This window comes from Charadrius vociferus, unplaced genomic scaffold (genome assembly GCF_000708025.1).
Source record: "Charadrius vociferus isolate BGI_N301 unplaced genomic scaffold, ASM70802v2 scaffold52, whole genome shotgun sequence".
Taxonomy (NCBI): Eukaryota; Metazoa; Chordata; class Aves; order Charadriiformes; family Charadriidae; genus Charadrius; species Charadrius vociferus.
Window position 1 is genome coordinate 2,984,492 of NW_009647572.1, and position 23,402 is coordinate 3,007,893.

Sequence of the window (23,402 nt, forward strand, 5' to 3'; positions counted from 1 at the left end):
ACACTCTTAGTATTGAAAGATGTGATTTGTTTTTTCTCATTTTTTTAATATAAAAACATTGAATGCCTCATTTAAGAAATCTGGAAGTGACAAAGCAGACAATAAATTTTGGAACATAGATATAACTGATAGACAGCTATAGAAATAATTGACAACAAAAAGATGGATGTTTAATTGGGAAGAATGAAGTAACTGAGTGGAATTCCTGGTCACAGTGAAACCATGTACAACCTCTTGATTTATTTTTAGTGCATCTTCCCAAACATGATTTCTCAGTGGTTTTTTTTGTCTTGGCTGACTTGTGTTCCTTGTGGCAAAGATCTTTTTTTGTCAGTCTCATTTGTTTTATGGTACTAGAAAAAGAAGTTCTAAATCTAGGACTTGGTTCTAAGCTTAATTTCCCAGCTGTACCCTAATAGAACTTATCTAGTTTGCCCTCAGGAACTGAAATTGTTGTAAATTGAGAACTCCTAAAATAGTTGGCTAAGATTCCCCCCCACCCCCAATGCCTTTTTAACAAATTTCCATGATTGTGATGTTGTCCACAGCCCTGGGCAATAATTAATTCTGTGTTGAGAAGTTCACTACGGTCTTACTTCATAAGTAACATTTCAGATTATTCTCTCAGGTCACTATATAGTAATGATGGAATTGTCACTTGGCCGTCACAAGGAATATTAACTCCCTGTATCCCTATTTCCTGGAGCAATCTTCAATTCAAGACAGATGATCAGTTTTGTTTATGTATCACAGGTGTTTTCCACCTGAAATGATAAGCTTGTGCATCAGTTACACCTTGGTTCTTCTTGCTTTGTTATGAACTACTATGACAAATGGTTGAAACAGTTCTGAGGCAAGTTTTCTTAAAAATGTCCTATATTTGCCAGTTGATACAAGCTGGGTAGTTTTCATTAAGTCATCTGTTGCTGATCTTCGTCTCTTCATGAGTTAGCGTGGGCTTAGTTTATGAGTGTGTATGTGGTAGTCTAGTTCTTTCCCCAAAGTTCTATTGTGTTGACGTTTTTAATAGTCTTTATTTTTACTTTAATTCATTAAGAACTTGCTGTGAAGACTCATGAAATCTCAGCTGTTTTATATTAGCTGCCTTTCCCACACTTTATTGATTCCTGTAACTTGGCTTTCACTCTGTAATGTGAACTATTGCAATCATTGCTGAAAATATAACTTGCTAATGGGAGCTGCCTTTATTTTCCGCTTTTGTTATTTTCCTTGTCACTTCACCTAAGCAAGAAGTGCCAGTAGCGTGATCCTATGGGCTGGGATAAATAAATATGCGTAAGAGCTGATAGCTTCTGTTGCTTTAATAATGGCATTGTATTTTCAGAGTATCACAGTGCATATAATTTGTGCTTTTTCTATTTAAAACCCCCCCCAACAACACAACTAACAAAACCCTAGAACTTGGCAGGGTAAACATTCTTTTGGAGAAGAAATTTGCATCCTCAAAGTCTTAATAGAATCACAGAACCTTCCTTTTTATATGTCATGACTTCAAACTTCTTAATTCCAAAATCTCAAAATAAAGAAATGCCTTTGCATTGGAAAGAGTAAAAGGTTTCCTTTTACATTAGAATCCTTGTGTTCCAATACAAAATAAAATAAAACTGAAGCATTTTCAAAATAATATTTCAGAAAATACAAAAATAATAAATTGTTGAAATTCTTTTGCCTGCTGTTCCTCTTCTCACACTGGTTTTTACTTTGGATCCAAACTTCGAAGTGCAACCTGCACTGTGTATACTGCTGGAATGTGTTTGGAAGTTTCTGTTGCCAACTTTTAAAGTGTATCTATGTTCTCACAGCTATATCGTACTATTATTAGTGCAGTATATTTTTTTTCCAATTAACAACTTGGTAGATGCACAACTTACCAGGATTTGACATTGCTTTCAATAAATTTGTTTGAGCTGAAAACGCTTAAGTTTTACTCTGTAAGGCTAACAGTGGCTTTAGCTCTGCTACCTAAAGGGTCAGCTTTTTCCTTTTTGTGATACGGATTGTATACTTCAGTATTGCAGTACACTCAAGACAGACCCCGTCATCATTTGAGGGGGCTGGGATTGGGTGGTAGAATATTCCCTCTGGAAGCTCATCTTTTGGAATTCACTCCGTGTAAGCCTCTGACTAAATATGACGAGTGGGAGAAGAGGGGACATTGCAAAGTTTTGTCTCTAAATCCTTATAAAAATAAATAAATAAATCTCATTTGTTGATAATGCAAGTGAAACAAAAGACTGTAATGGGTTTAAATTTGATATGCTATTTTAATGAAGTATTAGCAGCAAGGTAAGTTTTCGCAATATTTCTTTTTGTAGTGATTGCAGTGTAGTGAATCTACACTGAAGTGTATAGAGCTTGAGACTTGTTGTAATGTCTAAGCATTATGCATGTCTATATGTTGTCCTAAGCCTGGGTTCTTTACCTGGTGTGCAAACCAATAACACTCAGAGCAGAGGTATTTCCAAGTTTATTCCATTAATGCGCAGAAATGCTCCAAAATGGGAGCACACCTTAGTTCGAAAATCTCCACTTTTATACACTGATTATTACATATTCAAACAATTAATATGTATTCATTGTCATTATCTTTAATGATTGGTCAAGATTTCTTTGCTTCCCATGTAAATTAGTGCACAGACTCTGTCGTCTTCTTCCATTGCTCTCTTTTGAGTAGGTGGCATCATTTGGGGAGGTGGTCAATGAGTTGATGGTTGTGATCTTCCCCTGCCAGAATTACCTTTTACCTACTTCTCCTCTGATCTTGGCAGTTCCAAGTGGTTTCCTCAGTTTGCTGACCAGGCCTACAGTTCATCACTCTCTTGACAGGAATACCCTGCTTATCAACCATGCTACGTTGTCTGGTGGTTAGTTCCTTCATTGAATCGTAGATAAATCATGTCTCGTTACTATTTATCTATTTTAATATTAGGTAATCAGTTAAATAGGGTTGGGGCAGTATAGAGGACTTGAGCAGCAGAAGGTTTCCTTGGTTGCTTCAGTTACATTTTACATTTCGTTTTCCTAGTTAATATCAGTTTTACTACAGCAGATATATATATGTGCACACAGGAAACCTCGACCTGTCTCTCAGCTGGTTGCACAACAGGTTCCTCAGCAATTCGTGCCCCCTACACAATCAAAGAAAGAGAAAAAAGACAAAGTAGAAAAGGAAAAAAGTGAAAAGGAAACAACAAGCAAAAAGAACAGTCATAAGAAAACCAGGTAAGAATTTTAGTAACTTCTGCGATATTGGTAAAACATAATTTAAAAAAGAAAATAGGAAAATGTTCTGCAGTTTTACTGCTTTGTAAGTGCTGTGGCAAACTCTTTCAACAAGGCTAAATATTTGTATGTGAAGTTTTATTGGTTTAGGATGCCTATAAAATGTAAAGAAAACCTGCAGTTTGTAATTTTGACCAGAAGACGGAGACCAGCTGAATGTAGAGAGAAAGGCTTGCGTTTTTTGTTAAGGGTTACAGGTGTATTTCTCACACCATACAAAACTGTAGATAGGCAAACGGATGATACCAGTCTCTGAAAAGAGAGGGGATAGGAGTGACTAGTTTTCATGCCAAAATAATAGGAGAAAGAGGGAACCAGTACTGGACTGCAGAAGTGTGGGAAAGTAGCATGGTTATTGCCATCCTTGCAGAACTGGAATAAACTTTGAAGGGCTGGAATAGGATATAAATTAACGTGACAGGATAAGGCATGTATATTACCTAGCGATAAAAATCTCTGTGCTACATCTGGGATGCTGAAGGAAACCTTGGACTCTTAGAACAGAGAACATGAAATACTACAGTACAGACAAGCAGTTGTAAAAGCCTTGATCTTTCTGTAAGACCAGGTAGAAGGAAGGTGCAAACAGCAAAACAAAAGCAGCAAGTTTAACACAGTCTAAGTATAAAATTATTGTGGCAAGAATGATGTGCCAAAAAGCTCAGAAGTGTACAAGACATGTAGTCTAATAGAACGTGGGAGGAACTATTGATTTGTTTGGCTTTTTCTTGCTTCTCTTGTGCCTGGAGTGAGATCATCAGGATCAGAACCAGGGGGAGATTGAGAGTCAAGAGACAACAGTTGTTAAGAAAACCATGGTTAGGATTAAGGACACTGAGATAATACTCAAATTTACTAGCTTACCTCATGCAGCTGAAGTACTTCAGTTATAAAGTATTTGAAGTTAACATAGTGAGTTTTAATTAAACTAATTAAAATTTTATAAATTGAAATATTGATGGTTGAATTGCAATAGTACATTAAAAATGCAAAAGGGAGGTAGAGAAAAAGGGAGAACATTTTAAAAAAACAGCTAAAATAAAAATCTTGAACTGAAATACCAGTATTAAGATTTGCATTAAGAATTGCTACTTGAAATAACTAGGCTACTTTTTTTTTTTTGAATGCTTCAAACAGTTCAGTTTTTCACAGAATTGAGTCACTGGGTAGGATAGGAAGTTAAGAATGCTTGATTAATTTAACCAGATTTCTTCAGTGTCCTTTGAGAAAAGGATATCCTTTTCTCTTTGCCTGAAAACTTGTATATTACTGCTGAAAACGATCATAAAAATCTGAATGCACACTCAATATGATTAATAAGCTCCAGGCACGGCATTTATGCTGGTTGATAATGCTGAATTTTTCTCTCCATTCCTGTGTTACAGAGCAGCAGATTTTCAGTTTTCTTGTAAATTCCTCAGTCACGCTACTTCAGCCTCATGGGAACAAGATGTCAAAGCCTATCTCTATTCTAGCAGAGGAAAGGCATGAGGTGTTTCAGCTGAAGTGACTGGGAACCGATTCTACTTCAAACAAACTCAGATGATAGGGTAAAGGTTAGGGCTTTGCTGTTAGCACACCTGCTAACATGTGATGTCATATTAATTTCTTTTATTGCAGCTTGCACCAGTGAAAGCTGTGGAGTCAGTTAAATGCGTAAAGCTATGCTTTTTGTAACTGATTGTATAAATTCAGCTGTCTGGTGACAGTTTTTCATGGTAGTCAAAGGAAAGTAGTAAATTGAAAGTACTTTATGCTTGTCACCAGCAAAAATGCGATGGCAGAATATAAGTCAGAGTATTCTATGGTCTGTACGTTGTGAAAATCAAACAATTGAAAGATTAGATGAAGAGACACCCTATCAACACTGTGTATAATATCCAGCTCTGTGCATAATTTAAATCACAGCATATGCCAGCAATACCAGAGTTATACTGCAAACACAAAGTCCAGTTCAAATAGTATACTAGTAGTCCTAGTGAGGTTTTGAAATGAAGTAATACCTGCTGCAAGGTAACACTGTCTGTGCTGTTGAATTCAAAAGACAGACACTAACATCTTCATTATTGAATATCATTCTCGATTTAGAATTGTTGCTTAAGGGTGCTGCAGAGATGGGTGCTTCTCTGGATTAAATTAATAACTTTCTATAGCCACAATAAAGAAAGACTTAATTTTTAAAAGTAAAAGCCTTCACATGTGCAACACATCCGTATTGCTGCAGTTACATTATTCATAAGGTCAACTTTTAAATCATCTTAGGACAAGGTAATGTGTTATGTTCAGCTACTTTAATGTCAAACATACTAGGAAACACTCTACCATAAATACTTGTGGTATGTTGTTTTCCTGTGTATTACACATAGCAGTTTTATGTACACATGTATGTTCTCCAGACCTCCTGAAAAGTAGGAGCATGACAAGATGGTGTGTGTGTGCTTTTAATACGATTATTTGCTTTGTTTAGGCCAAGGTTGAAAAATGTGGATCGAAGTAGCGCCCAGCATTTGGAAGTTACCGTTGGAGATCTCACAGTCATAATTACAGACTTTAAGGAGAAAACTAAGTCACCACCTGCTTCCAGTGCTGCTTCTGCAGATCAACACAGTCAGAGTGGCTCTAGCTCTGACAACACAGAGAGGGGAATGTCCAGGTCATCTTCACCCAGAGGAGAAGCGTCATCACTGAATGGGGAATCTCATTAAAGTTTATTTCCTCCAGTTTCTTTAGTCTCTTCTCTTCAAAACATGCAAATACATAACTTCTGTCACCTGTTACCACATTTTCATGACAGATTATCCATGCACAATTGGTATGTTGACTGGAACATAATTTATGCATTTAAAAAAAAAAAAAACCCTCCAGTGGTGGAAACAATAATTTAAATGCAATCTACAAATGCTTACAAAGCCTTTTCAGACCAACTTTTTAATCTTCATGTGTAAAGGTGCCATGAAAATGTGGTTTGAATGTTCATTATGCAGTGTTATTGGTAAGTCCATTTTCACTTTTAGTTTAGTGAATTCTAACACAACTCTTGGAGTCTCTACTATTGGCATGTACTGAATTTAAATTTTTATAACATAGTTCAAGCTGCCTAAATATGTATTATTTGAGAATTGTGAAACATAGTTATATGTATGCAAGTCAGAGATCAACTTAATCAACTATTGCTGCAACAGAATTTTCATAATAATTATCTTCTTAAAAACACCTGCTGGTACTTGGTGTGGTTAAATAGGAAAAATGTTATTAAATAAAACATTTGTATGAATTTTTGCCAATGTTTGACACATTTTACTAGATTACTGTTACTGAATTATGTTTTACCAATATTTTTTCACACTTAAAACACTTATTGTAATGTTTACAAGCAAAATAGAAAACACATTCTAAGCATTGATTGGTTAACCTTACAATTCAGGTAAAGTACTACATTGTCACTGTACACTGGTATTCTATGTTGTGTAACAAATGTGGAACCTCAGATGACTATGCATTTGGCAAAAACTAATATTTGGAAATATGAACATTTGGAAAAGCTTTAAAAATAACAGAAATGCAGTTCTGATTTCTGCTTAGTGCTGTTTCCTTGCCCCAAATTTATCTAGTGTCATATAGTCACTTATCATTTCATTACAGGAATATCAGATGTTGCACAAGAATAAGGAAATAACAGTACTATTAATTTTTTGTTCCTGAATCAGTTTCTTTAATTTTGATTTGGCCTATTAGAATATATTATGTCATAAATCATGCAAAAAACCCAGTACCCTACTTTATGGCATAAACTGTCAACATTTATGCACTTAGCAATATACTGATACAGAGCAGAACTATTTACAATCCCATCTGGTATTATGTAAAATTACCAATAAAATATTTTTGTGAATACAGATTTTGCATTTTTGTTTACAGCCAATAAGTGTTTTGATGCACACATACAATCCATGTATAGAGTTTAAATTATAGATTCAGGTTCAGTACAAAAGTCCATTTAGCTCTTTTTAGTGAGGTAGTCCACTTACACTCCTGTGATTCTTTTCTTTTTCATTCAAAATAAATATATTTTTAAGCCCATGTAAAAGTTGAATGGACCTTTTTGGTAGTGAATCCAGCCCCAAATTATTACCGACATATGATACGTCTTCTTAACAGCTAAAGCAATGGATTTTTGTAGCCCCTGACAATTGTGATGTTTGGTGGTTTCTTGTAGTAATGTATTTTTCTGTTTTTAATGCAGTACTTCTACAGGCACAATGGTACTGTTCTATTTTGTAAGATGCTAGTTGTGAAATACAGTTAGTTGCATAAAATGAAAGTCTGATGTGATATCTGAGAACATACATACCTCATTCCTTGGTGTTGCTGTTTAAACTTTTTAGACATCAAATGTTAATTATAGGCTATTTCAGATGGATAACTACTGACCTGTTTATTATGTATTCTGCTTTATCTTACTAAATAGGATGTCTGTTCATTGCCGTTACCTGGCCAAATCTTAGTATCTGTAAAGCAATGCATTTCAAGGTTCTTAAATGTTTTTGGGGCTGGGCTGGTGTTCAGAATAACATACACTAGTTTTAAAAAGAAAAAATACATGCTTCTCAACTTTATTTTTTTTATATTTTATTTTTAGGTGGAACTATTTGCAGAATATACTGACGTAATGGATTACAAGAGAGCTGAAACTGTTTAAAGTAAGCAGTTTAATGATAGCAAACCTCATCGCAAGATGTTTTATGAAATGTGTTTCTAATTTAAAATGTAATGAATGCTAACACATTTCAGAATTCCTTGCAAACAAATAATAATCTATTACCAGTAGTTCACTAAATGGGAAACGTATTTTCATTTAACTTTATGTGAATAAAACACCCAGCACTGCCAACAAGAGGTCTCTTTGTATCTTCGGGAAATAAGTAGCCATTTGGTTTGAAAGGAAGGGAGGATGGAGTGGATTTTACTATGATTCAACTGTCTCTAGAGAATAATCTCAAAAATGTCATACAAGTATGGTTATAATCAAAAAGAATGTAGAAAAGTCTCACTGTTCTTTATGGAATAAGACACAGAAAAGCAATTTCTAACCATAGGTACAACACAAGTCAACTAGGATCTTAAAACTGAGCTGTGGTGGTTTTAACTGAACTATTACGTTGCCAGTGTTTACATTGCACTGATGCCTGTTTTGGCATTAAACAAAGTTAAGAATTTTTATCTGTTTGTGATTAAAGGGACGTGACAATACTGACAGCAGAGTAGACAAATTCTAAGTAGAATATGGCATTTGACTCTGTTCATAATGTTATAATTTAAATGAACTTCACTTTCATAATTTCTAAATAATTTTGACTTGTAGTAATCATAAGTCCTTTTTCTAATTGTAAATATATTTAAAAGCATCTTTAATCCATTTATAAAAATTGAAAATGTAATGTTGTAATGTGTTTTGATTAGCTATTTTTCTCTGTGACTGCTCTCAGCATAAGAACTGTTACTTGTTAAATTCTATATATGCACCAGTCTTCAACAGCCATACAGCCTGGGTTGTTCATGAAATGCTGACCCGACAAAGACAAGTGTAATAGTGTTCCATATAAATGACTTCCTTTATGTGCTGATTGATTGTCTGGTTTCAGAAAGGAAAAGGGGGGAGAAATGGGGAAAAATTGAAGTATAATTAGTTCATTGATAAAGTGTACAATAATTCAGTCTCTCTATCTTCCTAAATTTGCTACTAGCTATAGGTGGTATAAGGAAAAGAACAAATACACGGTTGTAGTCTTTTTTTTCTGAAATTAAGTATGTGTATTGGAGATAAACAAAAGTTGTTCTACTTAGTAGCAGGTTAAATTATGCAATATAAAATCTTGATTCTAACATAAGTGTTATTAAAAAAAATTCATTTAAAAACTTAAAAATTCTTGATGTTAAAAGTCTTGAAATTAAGACTATGACTGAAGTTTTAACTTATTACATGTTTCTCTAGATATTTGATGTTGTGTGGCATAGATTGTAAAATCTCAAAAATTTTTTAGATTTTATAATTTGTGCACTTTACTTTTTTTAATATTATGGATAGCACATTTTTAGGTAGCCAGGCAAGATAGAATGTTTTGTATCATTTTTTTCAGCAGTTCACTATAGTGTTCAGGCAGGTCTTGTAAACTTGACACAAATGTATTGCTCTGCATCGTAAATTCCTTAATTTTTCTCCTGGCTCAAAAGCCTGACAGTTTCCCACATTATGCTAATTGATTATACTTTGTTATACAGGATGGATTTGGCATGGAACTCTATTATACATCCAGGGTTCTTTAACTGTATCTGCTTGTTTTTTTCTGTCACATGCCTTTTTTTCACTCTGCTCCCTACTAGGGAGTCTGTGTATGCTTCCTTTCAAGTATCAGAAACTATATGGAAATAGAAATGCAATTTAATTTAATTTCTCCAAAGGCAGCAGCAAGTGCTGTGCTTGTAGTAAATTTTGCCTGTGCTTACTCAGGAATAAGATTGGTAAGAGAAAAAGTTAATGCTGGTTTTGGCTATGATAATTTGCAAATGCGTACTTCTATCAATGTTAAAATCTGGGTGTGCTGCAAACACTGTTCGAGCTTTCAAAGGTTTTTTTCCATACCTGAAATTATCCCCGACTTACGTCAAAGCAGTCTCAATTTGAAAGGATGTAACTTCACACACCAGCAAAAGCTGTACAGTAAAATCAGTCAAACTGAGGAAGCTCAGTTGGTTTTCTTTTGTACTGTCAAAATTTTAACAAGAGGAGAAACTTTCTGCTCTTGTTAAGAGACTTAAGAGATTTGTCTAAGACAACATCAGGTACTGAGCTTAGTTTGACATCTAAAGAAGAACACATGTTTTAATAAGGATTAACAGGACTTAACTACTAAATTAAAATCGGAAAAGTACTTCACAAGTTAATTACAAATCAATGCTTTACAGAAAATATTGTAACTTTCTGTCTAGGTGGATATGAATGGAGTAAATGATCCAACAGCAATGGATAGCTGCACACTTGCTAGTAAATGGTATTATCCAACAGCAAGTGATGTTTAAGTAACTTTCTGAAGATATTACACGAGAAGACTCTGATATGTCTCTATGAACAAGGCCTGGGAGTCCAGGTGTCCCCACCCCGGCCTAAACTATACCACTGGATTCAAACAGCAAAAGCAAATGCAGTGAACAAATAAATTTATTTTAGATCCTAGAGTCTTAGTAATGCAGGAGCTGTTGACAGCTTCTGTTTAACTGTATGGGTGGCAATTAATTAAAATGAAGCACCACTGTATAATACTTAATCCCTCAGGAGATGTTTTCGATCCTAATCTTGCCCCTTTTATTATGGGAAACAGATAAAAGTCATCTGAAAGAACTTGTTCTGTCCACTGACACAGGGGATTTTAAGAGGAGACAGTTTAAGGTGCACATGACGTTTTAGCTGTACTTTTAAGAAGTTAAACATGGAAGACGAAGAGCAAAAGCATATTCCATAGCTCAAATGAGTATTACTAAGAATGATCACAAGAGATTGCTGTACCATTTGGGGTTTGTAAAAGACAAGACGGTAACACTATCTAATCATTCCTTGTCCCATATGTTTAAAAAGAAAATTGCCACCAGAAAAAAAAAAAAAATTGTTCTGGTAACAATAATTTAAAGAATAGTTCCAAAATGTTAATTATTTTCTGGAAAGTATGGCATATCTTGACAGAGGTAGGAATATCTGAGCAAGAAGCCCTTCAGGACTACATTTCTCAGGATCTAGGCCACCTGGAAAAGTGTAATCTTTAATTACGCTGTTGTCTGTGTACAAATACTGATCTTAGTCAAAGTGCTTGCAAAATGAACAAGCTCCCTTGAACTTGAAGATTTTAAGAAATGTGGCTTTTGACCAATGAGGCTCTAACTTACAATGGAGTTATTGAGAAGACAACCGAGGAAAAAAGACTATTAATCTATTTTTTGATAACTTGCTAACCATGTGCTCATAATTTTCCTCTTCTGTACGAAGAAGCAAAAGTATACAGAAGATGGAAATATATATAACCAGGACTGATGAAATTTGGCTCTTTAGCCCCTTCCCAAGCTTACTACATTCTACAAACTGCAAATTGTGTTTGGTTCAAAGGCAGTTGCAGGTACTTTTTCACTAGAAAAGGATGGAGTTGTTCAGTCATGTATCATCTGTTAGTTATGATGAGTGGTCAGGCTGGTTCTACTTTCTGAATACCCACTTTGGGAATACAGAAATCTAATTTGCCGTTTATATGCATCTAATATATAAGTACCATCCATGAATAAACTATTTCAAGCTGATCCTTCTTTGCACAGAATAAATCAACATGCTTCAATGCCAAGCGCAGTTCTGACTGCACAGATCTCTGAGCAAGGAAATCTGCCATCTGACTGATCTCTTACTGTAACCGCCTTCAGCTATGAATTAATCTCAGCAAGGGAAACCTCTTAAGATTACATGTATTTGTTGAGTACCACTACTCCCACTTCTGAAGGAAACACATTATGATTCCTTCTTCTCTCTTTTTTTTTTTTTAACATTACATCTATTGTATAAGTGAATGCAGCGAGTTTGAAATAATTTATTATTTTTAAGTGGGGAATTTGACAACTATTCCCAGTTCTTCAACTATATCTTGGTTTCTGTAAGACCAACAGTGGTTTGTGGAGCTTAGAGGTCAGCTATCAATTTTGTCACCGTTGGCCTTGTTTTATATAATTGACTTGCTGAACGGATTCTTGCTGAGCAAACTTATTTCCCCCAGTGCTGTACCATTCAAGCATTCTGGCTGAGGTAGCTGGCATTCTGGGATGCCAATTACTGGTCTTCATGTCTGCATTTCTGCAAATGGTCTGATTCTATTGCTGGGAGGCTTCCAAACATGGAAAAAATAAGCAAAATGCTTTCCAACTTATGGAGGCGTAATGTTGCCAAGTAACTTGCGTACCTGGAGGCTTTTTGAAAGGTGCAAGAAAATGCTTTTGGTGCCAGCTGGAGAAGGAGATCTGAGTAGCATGCACGGATACTGAGCGCATTCTCAGCTTTCCTACAGAATTTCTGAGTAGTTTCTGTTTCTAAAATGTCAAACACCTTCAAAAACCCTCTGTCCAACAAAAAGAGGATAAGGGGGGGGGGAGAACAAAGAAAATATATTTTCTGAATAATACCTAGAAAAGCCACTATATAATGGCTTCTTCATGTGTTTAGTGTTCCTTTCTCTGTGTGCTGTATTGGAAGTAGGCAGCATCCCACACTTATAGGTGTGTGTTGCTTCATAATTCTTGATACCTCTTGGTTCAGTGACTTTTGGCCTAAAGATAGATATAGCTTTTTGTGAATTTCATAGTAAATACCATAGTAAATACCATACTCTCTTGGGTACAGGTCATTTATTGAAAGGGCAGTAGTTTTGATTAAAGAGCTAGTCAGGAACAAAACAGATTCCTCTTGTACACTTAGACACTACCCAATTTTAAAGAGTTTGATTCCTGGACTACTAGAAAAAGGATAACTTTATATTGAAATGGTAATAAGATCCCAGACTAGAACGGATGTGGCTTCTGAAGAGTTTTGTGGCCAGTAGTTTGTATGGCTGTTCTCAGTGATTATTCCACACTTTAGCCCGTTAACCTTGAAGCGTTGGTAGAGCATCCTCACAGACAAATCAAAACTACCAACAGCACCATCAGATGCTCTCAAAATTTACTAAGTGCCTTATACAGAGCATCACTGAGGCAATGGTTCAATTGAAAGGAAGCTGGATAAAAGATTTACTCCTCTGGATGGAGTCACAGGTTATCAGTTGTAACCAAGGTGATGTTTCTGGTTATAACACACTAGAATCTCATATTTTATTGCTGATACAAGTACCTAATAAGAAACAGTACAGAAATCTCTGAGGCTTTCAGTTTATAAAACATACATTCTTTGGAGGAGATTTTTTTCTTCTAGTCAGCTGTGATAGCCTACTGGAATATCACAGAAGTGAATAAAACTTCTGAGTATTTCTGGATGCTTTCACACTTCCCAGTTTCTCCATCAAGGACAGTATTACCTTTCTTGGGAAGGGGTACATAAGTTGGTTTTATTCACATGGTTTGTGTTTCTCCAACAGTAGTTTTTAAGGATTTTATTGTCAGAAAAAGGGCTTGTTATTTTGAAAATAAAAATCTTACCTGCCAGGTGTCTTCCCCAAAATGAGTAAGTGCCTTTTCTGTTCTGACTCTTAGAAGTATTTACTTTGTCAGATTGAATGAATGTCCTGGATAAACCAACTATTAAGTACTGAGTGTTACCAATGGCTTTTGAAATCCTTTCACTGAAAGAGCAAGAGACAGAATGTAAGCCACTTGAATTATTTTGAGACCTGATGTTATCAGAAGTTTTATAACTGCTGTGAGTAGTATACTTCTAAGAACAATGTAACTTTTCAGGAACTTGATATTGATAGGAAATAAATATTTATTAAAAGAAGTATATTAAATAAATATTTATTTACCAATTTAAGTAAGAGAAAATATTACACGTGGGGGCAACAGTCTTGCTGTTAGCAGTCCTGACTACTTAATGGAAAGTAAAACTGAGGCCCTGAACTATGGCTGTAAAAGAATGCATGGTATTTGGGGAGAGATTGGGACTGTGAATCTTAGGTCCACATTCTAATAAAGTAATTCTTCCTACCTAAGTTTTTACCAATTCTCAAGCAGAAAAGAAAGCATAAGCAAATAGCAGTAAGAGGCCCTCTGGTTTTATTGGTGCTGCTTCCTATCTCTAGAGGATTTTTTTTTTAATTTTTTTTTTTAAACTTTGCTCAGGACTGGTACAGCTGAAAGTATATTTTCCCTTCATTCTTAAGCCTGGACTTTGAATGGAGTTTCTCTGAGACACTTTTGTAGTGAAATCGTATTCCCTACAAACATTGAAGACAAAAATAAACATCACCGTGAACAAAAAATTGTGTGTGGTTGTAATTTTTTAATATATACAATTTTGTTATAAAAATTTTAAAGGTACTCTAAAAAAACCCCATAACCAGTATATTGGCCAACACTTAAAAGGTCTCTTTGTAGCAGTCAGAAAATACAGTTTGCATCATGAGATGCTACAAATTTTCTGTCTGGTAAATTATGTTCAATTCCAGTTAAGCAGTCCTTTAAATAAAGATGACAATACATTGCATTTAGCCAAGTGTATAGTAACCCATTAGAGCACTGCCTTAAACTGACCTCTTCCTGACTTCAATTCAAAGACATTATTAAACAATTTAACCACAGTGAGAAGATTTTTTTTTTTTCCAGAATAAATGCCACACAATTAATGATAATGGAATTGTTTTAAAATTAACAACTCTCTGGTTATTTCACATTGTTTGATAAACATATAGTTGATTTCAAATGAGCATAAATAGATGTGTTTGAAGCCCAGAATAGTGAAACGTATTGGAATGCCTTCTCCAGGAATAAATTAATACTTCTTGCCTGTGAAGAATCTGACAAGAAAGTATTTTTGGTGAAAACTGTTGTTGGTGTACTATATTCAATCTTGACTGGCAGTGGTGATGCTTAGGGTGTGTTATGATAAATGAAATGGTAAATAAAATAATTAAATTGTTCAGAACCATTCTCTGAATGTGTTATTTGTACGGGCTAGGAAAAAGTGCAAGAAATGTAAGTGGGCAGTTTGGGGATAAACAAACAGCAGACTTACAGAATTTGATCTCAAAATGCCAAAAGGCCTCTGCTAATTTATGGACACAGGTGATTCATTACCCCTTTTGGCTATGCTGGAAGTTGAGATACTCCTGAGAGTACTGCTTCTGAGGCAAGAAACTTGCATCCATGCAAGTTTCCACGTTTGCAAATTAAAGTAACAACTGAGGTAAGAAGCTTAAGAAGATGGCTTCATCTCATTGTATATAGAACTACCCTTTTTGTTACCAAAGCAGGTTCTAAAAAAAATGGTCCGTGTGGGTTGTCTCAAGTTACATACAGTTCCAGTGTTCAATTCTCTCTGAATGGTTTGTCCTTTGTGTTACTTTGCAGCGTGAGGCTAAAATCCTCCAAGGCATTCTTCAAAGAAGCTGGTTCTCTTGCAAAGGCGGTCGGAGTTTCCCAGTTGTGTAAGCAGGTGACTGAAGTGTTGGCCATGAGTACGTGAACTCCTCCTTATTCCAAGGAGGCAATGTGCGAGGCTGATAGATCCTCAGGTGCGGAATGCTTTTAATGCCACCCTGTTAGTGCTGGGCATAGATCCCGAAGTGCAAGCAGCAAGTGGTAGCAAGCTGTTGACACAACTACTGAGCTTGGTACTAGCAGAAACACTGACTTGTACAAGACTAAATTGGCATCAGAGACCAGAATGGGGTTATTGTCACTAATTAAGGGAATCTAATTTAGTCTACTTACTCATCTATTTTAGAAGAACAGAAGGAATTCAAGAGAGGAGAGCAAGCTGTAAAGCCCTTCTATCACCCTTCTATTCATTTCTTTCCTCTGTTGACTGCTTGGTAAGTCTGCTACACAATTATGGGTCTGAAGATCAAAACAAATTTCTTAAATTCCACACAAATGTTTTGGCAGCCATGGGAGATCACAGCATTCCACTATGTGCCTGGTGCCTGGAGATAGCTTAGGACAGCGTCCAATTTTATTTTACCCTTTCTTGACCTGAAAGAAAATAAAAGAGGAAAAAAAAAAATCTTTCTAAAGTTGCAGATGAAGGATGGGTGATGGAAGGCTGAGTAATCCTTCCTTCATTGCACTTCCTTTAGTAGTGCAATCATGAGCCAGCAGTGCTAGAAGATACCGTAGATGTTTCAGGCTCTAAGATCTGTGCAACGCAATATCCCAACTACTCGCTGACTCTGCTGCCACTTGGGCAGTGGAATAGTTTGAGAACACAATTCTAATGACAGATCAGATAAATCCGTATAATGTCTGCGCACCAGGGAGTGGCACAGGACTGTACAAGGTAAGCTGACAGCTCACCATAATTACTTCTGTGAACTTCAGACATGATTAAGACTATTGACCGAGTATAAGGATACTTGGTACCTCAGCCTGTTATGTACCGTGGGCTTTTGTCTTTTCTTGGGTTGTTCTATTCAGTTTTTAAAGGGGCAGTCAGTACAAAAGAAAGTATTCATGTCTTGCCTCATCTTCCTGATAATTCAAGCACTAAATGTTTTAAACAGCTACTACTTTTGACTGCTGTAATAGAGTTTTTGAATTAGTAATTATGGAAATAAAGCAACCCCTAGAGAAAAGGATGTGGAAAGATCAATGTTAGGACTTCCTTTCTCTGTCCTTGACATGTCTCTACATTGGTTTACAATGTTTAACTCTACTTGAAGAGGACCAGGGAGCAACAGCAGGGTACAGATAAACAAAAGGAAAAGGTAAAACAGCAAGTGGGCTTGCTAGAAATTGAAAAAGTAAATCAACTCTTCACTTGGTTTGACTGACTGACTGCTTTCCAAAGCCTCTCTGTACTGAATGACCGACCGTCTGTCATCTTTTCCATTCCAGGCTATGCTGCTGTTTCAAAACAGGGGCAACTGGCTACCTGGCCCACTGCCTCCAGTGTATCATCTGGCTTGCGTTGCTGAATGGCTCTCCGAGTCCCTGCCAGCTCTCCAAACCCTCTGTTTCCTCTTGTAAGAGCAGCTGGCAGTTGTCATCTAACATTTGGGGTTTTTCATTTTAGCTGTTTGCTACATGCAGTTTCACTCTCCCAGCCGTGCAGGCTTTTTGCACTTGGAAATAATAAATACATAAAATGTATAAAATTTTAACTCAAACATGAAAAAATGAACTAAAAAAGGCAGTAGCTTTCAGTCTGTGGTCTGAGGATCTCATGAGCTAATGCATTCCTTATACGAGTCTTTCAAAAAGTGACTAGGATGAGCATACTTATTACAAGTAGCATTAAATTCACTGCGTAGAGTCTGCACTGTTACTGTAAAGTGGAAAAGGTAGAAAATACCTTACAGGATTAATTTCAGATTAGTTGATGTCCTTCATCTTAAAAACTTAAGCTTTCAAGCCATAATGCAAAGTTGCTATTGTGTATGATTATTGTTAGTAAATATGTATCCTATTACAAGAAAAAAATGATGTTGTATTGTAGAAACTTAAAAGATGCTGAATCTGGGTGTCAGAGGACTCCGAGCACTTGATGCTGTAGCAAACAAGAGCAGGACAAGGACAAGATAGGAAAAACAGGACAAGATAAGGACTTTCAAACTTGAGTATAGTTATATATAAACAAACAAACAGCCAGGCCTGCTTGCCTTATTTCTGTATTTTTGTACATGGTACATATTTGCATAAGCAGATAAGTTTGCTTTGACTCTTTCCAGGAATACTTTATACACAAATGCCTGTGCCAGATATGGTCCTTGGAGAATTTTAGATGAGGCAAAGAAACAAAAGCCCAACACTGAGAATCCCCTTTGGACTGACGTTGTGGAGTTCCATATTTAGAAATCTTTACAGAAAAAAAAAAAAAAAGAAGAAAAAGGTTTTGACACACAAATACAGAAAAAGATATAAATAGAAAATTCTTTGCTTCTAGATATTCTTCCTGCTTTTTTAATGTAATAAAGCACTAAAAATTGTGCAAGACTACATATATAAATGCATAGTGCATATATAGATGCACAGGTTTATTTATTTAGTACACAGAAGTTGAACTTTTTTAAGAGGAACGATAGAACTATTTTGACACTCTGCTGTTTAATAATTGTTCCCAGAGGATCCATTAAATAAATTTTGAAGTAAATTGTACTATTGATGAAGAAATAATTGATTCAACTTAGAAGAAATTAGGAATTTTGCAAGGTATCACACCACTTCCCAAACCGCTTACACTGCAGCTTATTTAATTTTGTGTACTATTGTCCTCGGGTGTGTATATTGCTGATACCAAGAGTAATTGCAAAATATTGTAAGCTCCTGCTTATAGTCTAAAGAGGTTAAATGCACATTACAATGAGAGCCATAAGGGGAAGAAATGGGGGAAGGCAATAATATTTTGTTCATCAGTATAAATTTATTTTGAGAATTTTTATTAACAGTTTTAACATTGGGGGCTGACGTAGGGCAATTTGAAGAGTTGATACAAGAAGAGTAGAAGGCGGGTGTAACAAACTAAAACCTCGTCTTCAAAATGAATTGGAAGGAAAGAAAAACGATGTCTGTCAGCCACAGAAAAGGGGTATTGCACCAAGAAGTCTGATGATACCATACGCACAACACGTGGTAGTAAAGCAGTTTCCCCCCGCTCACCCAACCTTGCCATCTATCATAGCGAAGTGTTGACACTGCAGGTTGTACGAAGGGGCACGAGAACATCAAAGAAAATGCCTTTGCCTTTGAAAACCCCTTAACTGGTCTGCACAGGAGGCAGCATTGACACAAATCTGTCAGCGCAAGCTCTTATTGCTTTGCCAACTTAACTAATGGCTTAACTTCCTCAAAGAACAAAACCAGGAGGAGTGATACAAATGCATCTGATTAGGACTGGGTTTTTTAATTATCACAAAGTTGGAGTGGAAATTGATTTCTCTCTTTGTTCTCTCTGTTGCATCAGATAATCCCCTTCCATAACTGTGGATAATTTTTTTTTTCAGTTGATCTGATTTATCTCTTCATCTAATGAGTTGTTAGAATTTTGGTTTCATTTTCTGGCATACACTAACTGCTCTTCTGACCCCTGAACACACTTGCAGAAGTATAAGATGCTAATTCTTTTAAAAAAATCAGTTGTCCTAACTACTTATTTAAAATCTGTAGTTCACAAAGATGGCTCTTTTCTGGATTTCAGCTATTTTCTGGGCATAGTAAATAGAACTGAATCCTAAAGATACGAAAGTTACCATGGCTAAGTAACTAAATTCTGGTCAAGAAAAGGATTTCAAGATTTAAAATTGGTAATAAATGGAGAGAACCTTGCGTCTAATTGCACCTCTTCATGTTTTAATTTTATTAAAGACTAGCAAACATTACAGCATAAAATGTTATGTATTGTTCATTAACTGTTTATGGTGAGTAATAAAGATACATAATTATTTCTCTTTAAAGAATTATAAAAGCTGAATTAGCTAATTGCATACTGTCCGATTGTGTTTTTTCTCAGTCATACAGCCTAGGTGTGACATTTCAGTCACTTTTGCTTATCTTCGTTATTCACAAGGCCGAGTTTCTAGTGAGCAGCATTTTAGCTTTTATCAGACCAAGTGATAGTTAGATGAAATGGAGAGATTTTGCAGGGTGCAAAAAGGCGTGTGTGTGTGTAAGTTTATCTGGTTTTTCTCTCTCCAGTAGCATCAGATACCTTAACAAAAGATACTAACTTTCTCTCTGACCTTGCCTCAGTTATATTTTTAGAGTGCTGAGGGTACATTCTCACTCATTAATTATTTAGGCATCATTGGACAGCACTGAATGAAGAGAATCCTGTAAATCCCTACTTGGGAAACAGTATGATTGATAATCCAAAAAATTTTTTTTTTCTCCCTATGACACCTCTCTTTAGCACTCCTGATTTCTTCTTTTCTCAACTAAGAATATACTTTCTTCTTCTGAAGCATGCAAGCGTTATCGCTGCTCAGCTGCCACGTTCATTCGTGGCCCCTCTATAACACCCTTCAGACCTCATTTCCCCTGACGGGAACGCTCTCTGGTGCAAAAGGCAAGTGTCACACCTCAGTAGGGACTGACTGGTCTTCGCTTTTGTGCTCACTGCCAGTAAATACTCCATTGTAGCTCTCCACTCCGACTCTTGTATTGCTATTTTACTTATTCCCTGCCATATGGACTTGATAGTATCCGTCAGGGGTTGTGAAACGGGACTGCGAGCGAATTCATGATGTGGGTCTGCAGGCAATGAGAACAATAATCCAGGTTTGGAATGCAAACACAAATTCAGGAAAGCTGGCAGAACAGCGGGTTCGTCCCTTGCGGCAGAAAGCAGGGAGGAACGGAGAAGAGAGGGGCAGAAAGCCCAGCTGAGACTTTGAGTGGCACTTTTGGCGCTGGTTCTTTCTGTGATGCACGCCAGCACGTGGATCTCACTAACAAATTTCCCTTATCTCATTAAGCAAATTCTTTCTAGAGAGTCCTTTTTACAAATCCTCCCCCATTTCATCTCTGACTCTCCCACCATCACCCTGCCATCACTGGCCCCGAATTCCCATCGTTGCTTCTCATCCTCCCTAATTCCTTACTTCTCTTGGATTCTATTTCTTTTCTCAGTCCCAATTTCCCTGCTTGTCTCTCTTAGTAATCACCCCGGTATCTGCACCGCAAGCATGGCTGAGTATCCAGTATTTCTGAGGGCCACCTTTTTTCCTCACTTCTACTTTTCTTTTGAGAAGGAGCTGACGAAGAATTTTGGCACCACAATTTTGTCATTACTGATCTTCCAGCTATGTGAGTTGCCAGCTGGCATTCTGCTTTCCCCCTTCTTTTAAAGGCAGCCAAGAGCAGCAGTAAGCTATGGCTCAGGTTTTATGGGCATTCACGTACGACATGCACCCTCAGGCCCCAGAATCTACGATAGAATTATTTTTTTTAAGCTCTATTGTAAATCATATTGGCATTTTTCTTAAAAACGCAGGCTCCTGAATTCATGCGAGTAAGTGGGAATGTCAACACTTATTTTAAAAAAGAGAAAAAAAAGGTCCAGTCTGTAGAGAAAACATGAGCAAAATGCACCGTCAGGGTGAAAAAGCAAGTGGAATTATTTCAAATTTGACTTTTTTTTTTTTCTTTTTCTAAACCAATGTCAAGAGCTGAGGGAGAAGCACTGACTGGTAACTTTATAACACTTACCTTGGCAAGGGTGGGTTGGGCTGTTGGGCCTTTGCTCAGCAGATTGGGCTGGAGAGAGGGGATGTGATACTGCAGTGGGTTCCGCTGAGACCCCCCCAACACCCCCCATCTGGCAGGACACACACCTATGATTTCTTCTCCCTGGTGCACAGCTGTCCTGGTTTGAGCCACACAGGACTAATTTCTCTGCTAATACTTGGGAAGACTGCACTTTTAGGAGACTCTAGTGTCTGAATTTGTGAAAATATTTACTTTGTAGCCAGCTATGGTGTGTGGGTTTCAAGGTCTCGGTGTTTTCCAGCTCACAGGGTGCAGGGATGAGGAGGAGCGAGACCCGGGCACTTGACCCAAGCTGGCCAACAGGATTATTTCATACCATCAACATCACATTCACTATAAATTAGAAAGTTTGCTGCGAAGTTGGCTCCCTCCCTTGATGGCTGCCATCTTGAGAACTTCGTGTCTCACTGCCAGACCCCCAATGCCTTCCCTTCCTCCCGAAGCCGTAGCGCTCACAGTGTCCAACATTTACTGTCCACTGCTGGGAGTGCACAGCTTCCTACGGATACAATTGGCTGAGTATAATCCTTGTATATTTTATATTGCTATCGGGATCAATAGCAGTTCTTTAGTATTATTAATGTTAATCATCTAATCTTACTCTATTAAATCTGTTTATACTTCAGCTCCTGGGTTTCCTTGTTTTTCCCCATTCCCTTTCCCAGGTGGGGAGGGCTCATTGGGTGATAGAATGATTGTCTAAACGACAATAAATTGTTTTGGGTTTCTCAAACCATAACAGCAGCTTCCCAGACCTACTTCTTGTTCTCCAACAGCGCGATGTGGTGAGCCAAGAGAACCCTCTCTTTGCTAGAGACCACAAACGAATCCTTCAGGCCTGGTTTCACCAAGCTTCTCCTGCTCCCCGTGCCACAGTGCCGTGCAGTGGCCGGTGTGCCATGGCCGGAGGAGGGAGTGGTGCTGGAGTACAAGAGTTGGACGCTCAGATTGTCTCCACAAGGCGAAAGGACGCCTGCGTAACCCTGGATGCCTAATGAACGTGAGGGAACGTCCTTGTGAAGAGGCACTTGTGAAGCTTCTACATAAGGAAGTTGAAGACACCACAACCGAAAACTTGAGTATGGGGAAAAAAAGCATCATTTTCAAGGGAGTTTAGCCTCAGTTTTGCCCTCAACAAAGACAAGGAAAGATGTGAGCCCGTGAGCTGAGCCTGCAGACTTCTGGTTTGTCAAGACTGGTCACTCCCTCTGCCTGGGACATTTCTTCTCTCCATTTCGTCCCAGAGAGGCATTTTCCAGAGATCTGAGCAGGCAGTGAGACCAGGCTGACCCCGGCAGAGGCAAGCAGCTTCTCCAGGGCGTTCCTGTCATGGGTGGAGTGATGTGCTTCACCTGTAGAGAGAAGCAGCGATACATTTACTGGTATAAAACAGGGATTTAACAAAGTTTGATAGTAAACATGACGGTATTTTAACAAGATTCAATGGCAAAGGCACACTTGGTTATTTACTGCATAGAGGACAGGGTCAGACAGAGCTGTCGGGGAGACCTTCCCGTTGGGTCACGAGCTCCAGAGAGGACCCCCTCGCCTTCTCAGAGAGGAGTCCAGGTGTGGCTGGACCCAATCCTAGTCCCAGACTTGGTCAGCGGTTTACATCTAAAGGATTATAGATGCACAATCAATCCTTTATGTCACTTAGCTAAGATTTGAAAGTTTAGCATCTTATTAGTCACTTATGGAGGATCTGTTCTGGCAAGGAATCTCCGAATCTTGAGGAGTAACCTTGAGCGGTGTCCCTGCCCAAGGGGAGATCCTGGTGTGCAGCCCACCGCCAGGCAGAAGAGCTCAAAGGGCTCTGGGACTGTTCACTACTTACGGGGGTGAGATGATTGACCTACAGTCACATTTGTGTACTGACCACAGAACCAGCGTTGTGGTTAGGTGGGCTCATGGCTCAAGTTAGCCCTTGGCTACTGAGTCCTTACCCGTCTACCTGAAACCACGTTGAGCCGGCTGGAACCATCACGACTAGATTCGCCCATTGTGACTACCAGGGGTCGTTATCGCTTGGATGGGGTTACGGGAGATAAAGGTCAGGTTGGTGGTGGAGCAGACTGAGACCGGGAGTGGGACCAGGACCGGGTCCAGGACGAGGACCAGGTCTGGAACAGTGACCGGGATCAGCCAGCGTCCCCCAGGCTCCC

The 23,402-nt window shown here is 37.6% G+C and overlaps 1 protein-coding gene across 1 annotated transcript in view; it reads left to right on the plus strand.

The window, feature by feature from the left end:
* YAF2 (YY1 associated factor 2) overlaps nucleotides 1–7,818 on the plus strand; it is a 31,712-nt gene extending 23,894 nt beyond the window's left edge. Inside the window, exons 3-4 of the mRNA XM_009880885.1 lie at nucleotides 3,047–3,243; nucleotides 5,771–7,818. Of these exons, the coding sequence (XP_009879187.1) occupies nucleotides 3,047–3,243; nucleotides 5,771–6,008 (435 nt within the window). The 3' untranslated portion in view covers nucleotides 6,009–7,818. The remainder of the gene's footprint in view (nucleotides 1–3,046; nucleotides 3,244–5,770) is intronic.
* The last annotated feature ends 15,584 nt before the right edge of the window (nucleotides 7,819–23,402 follow it).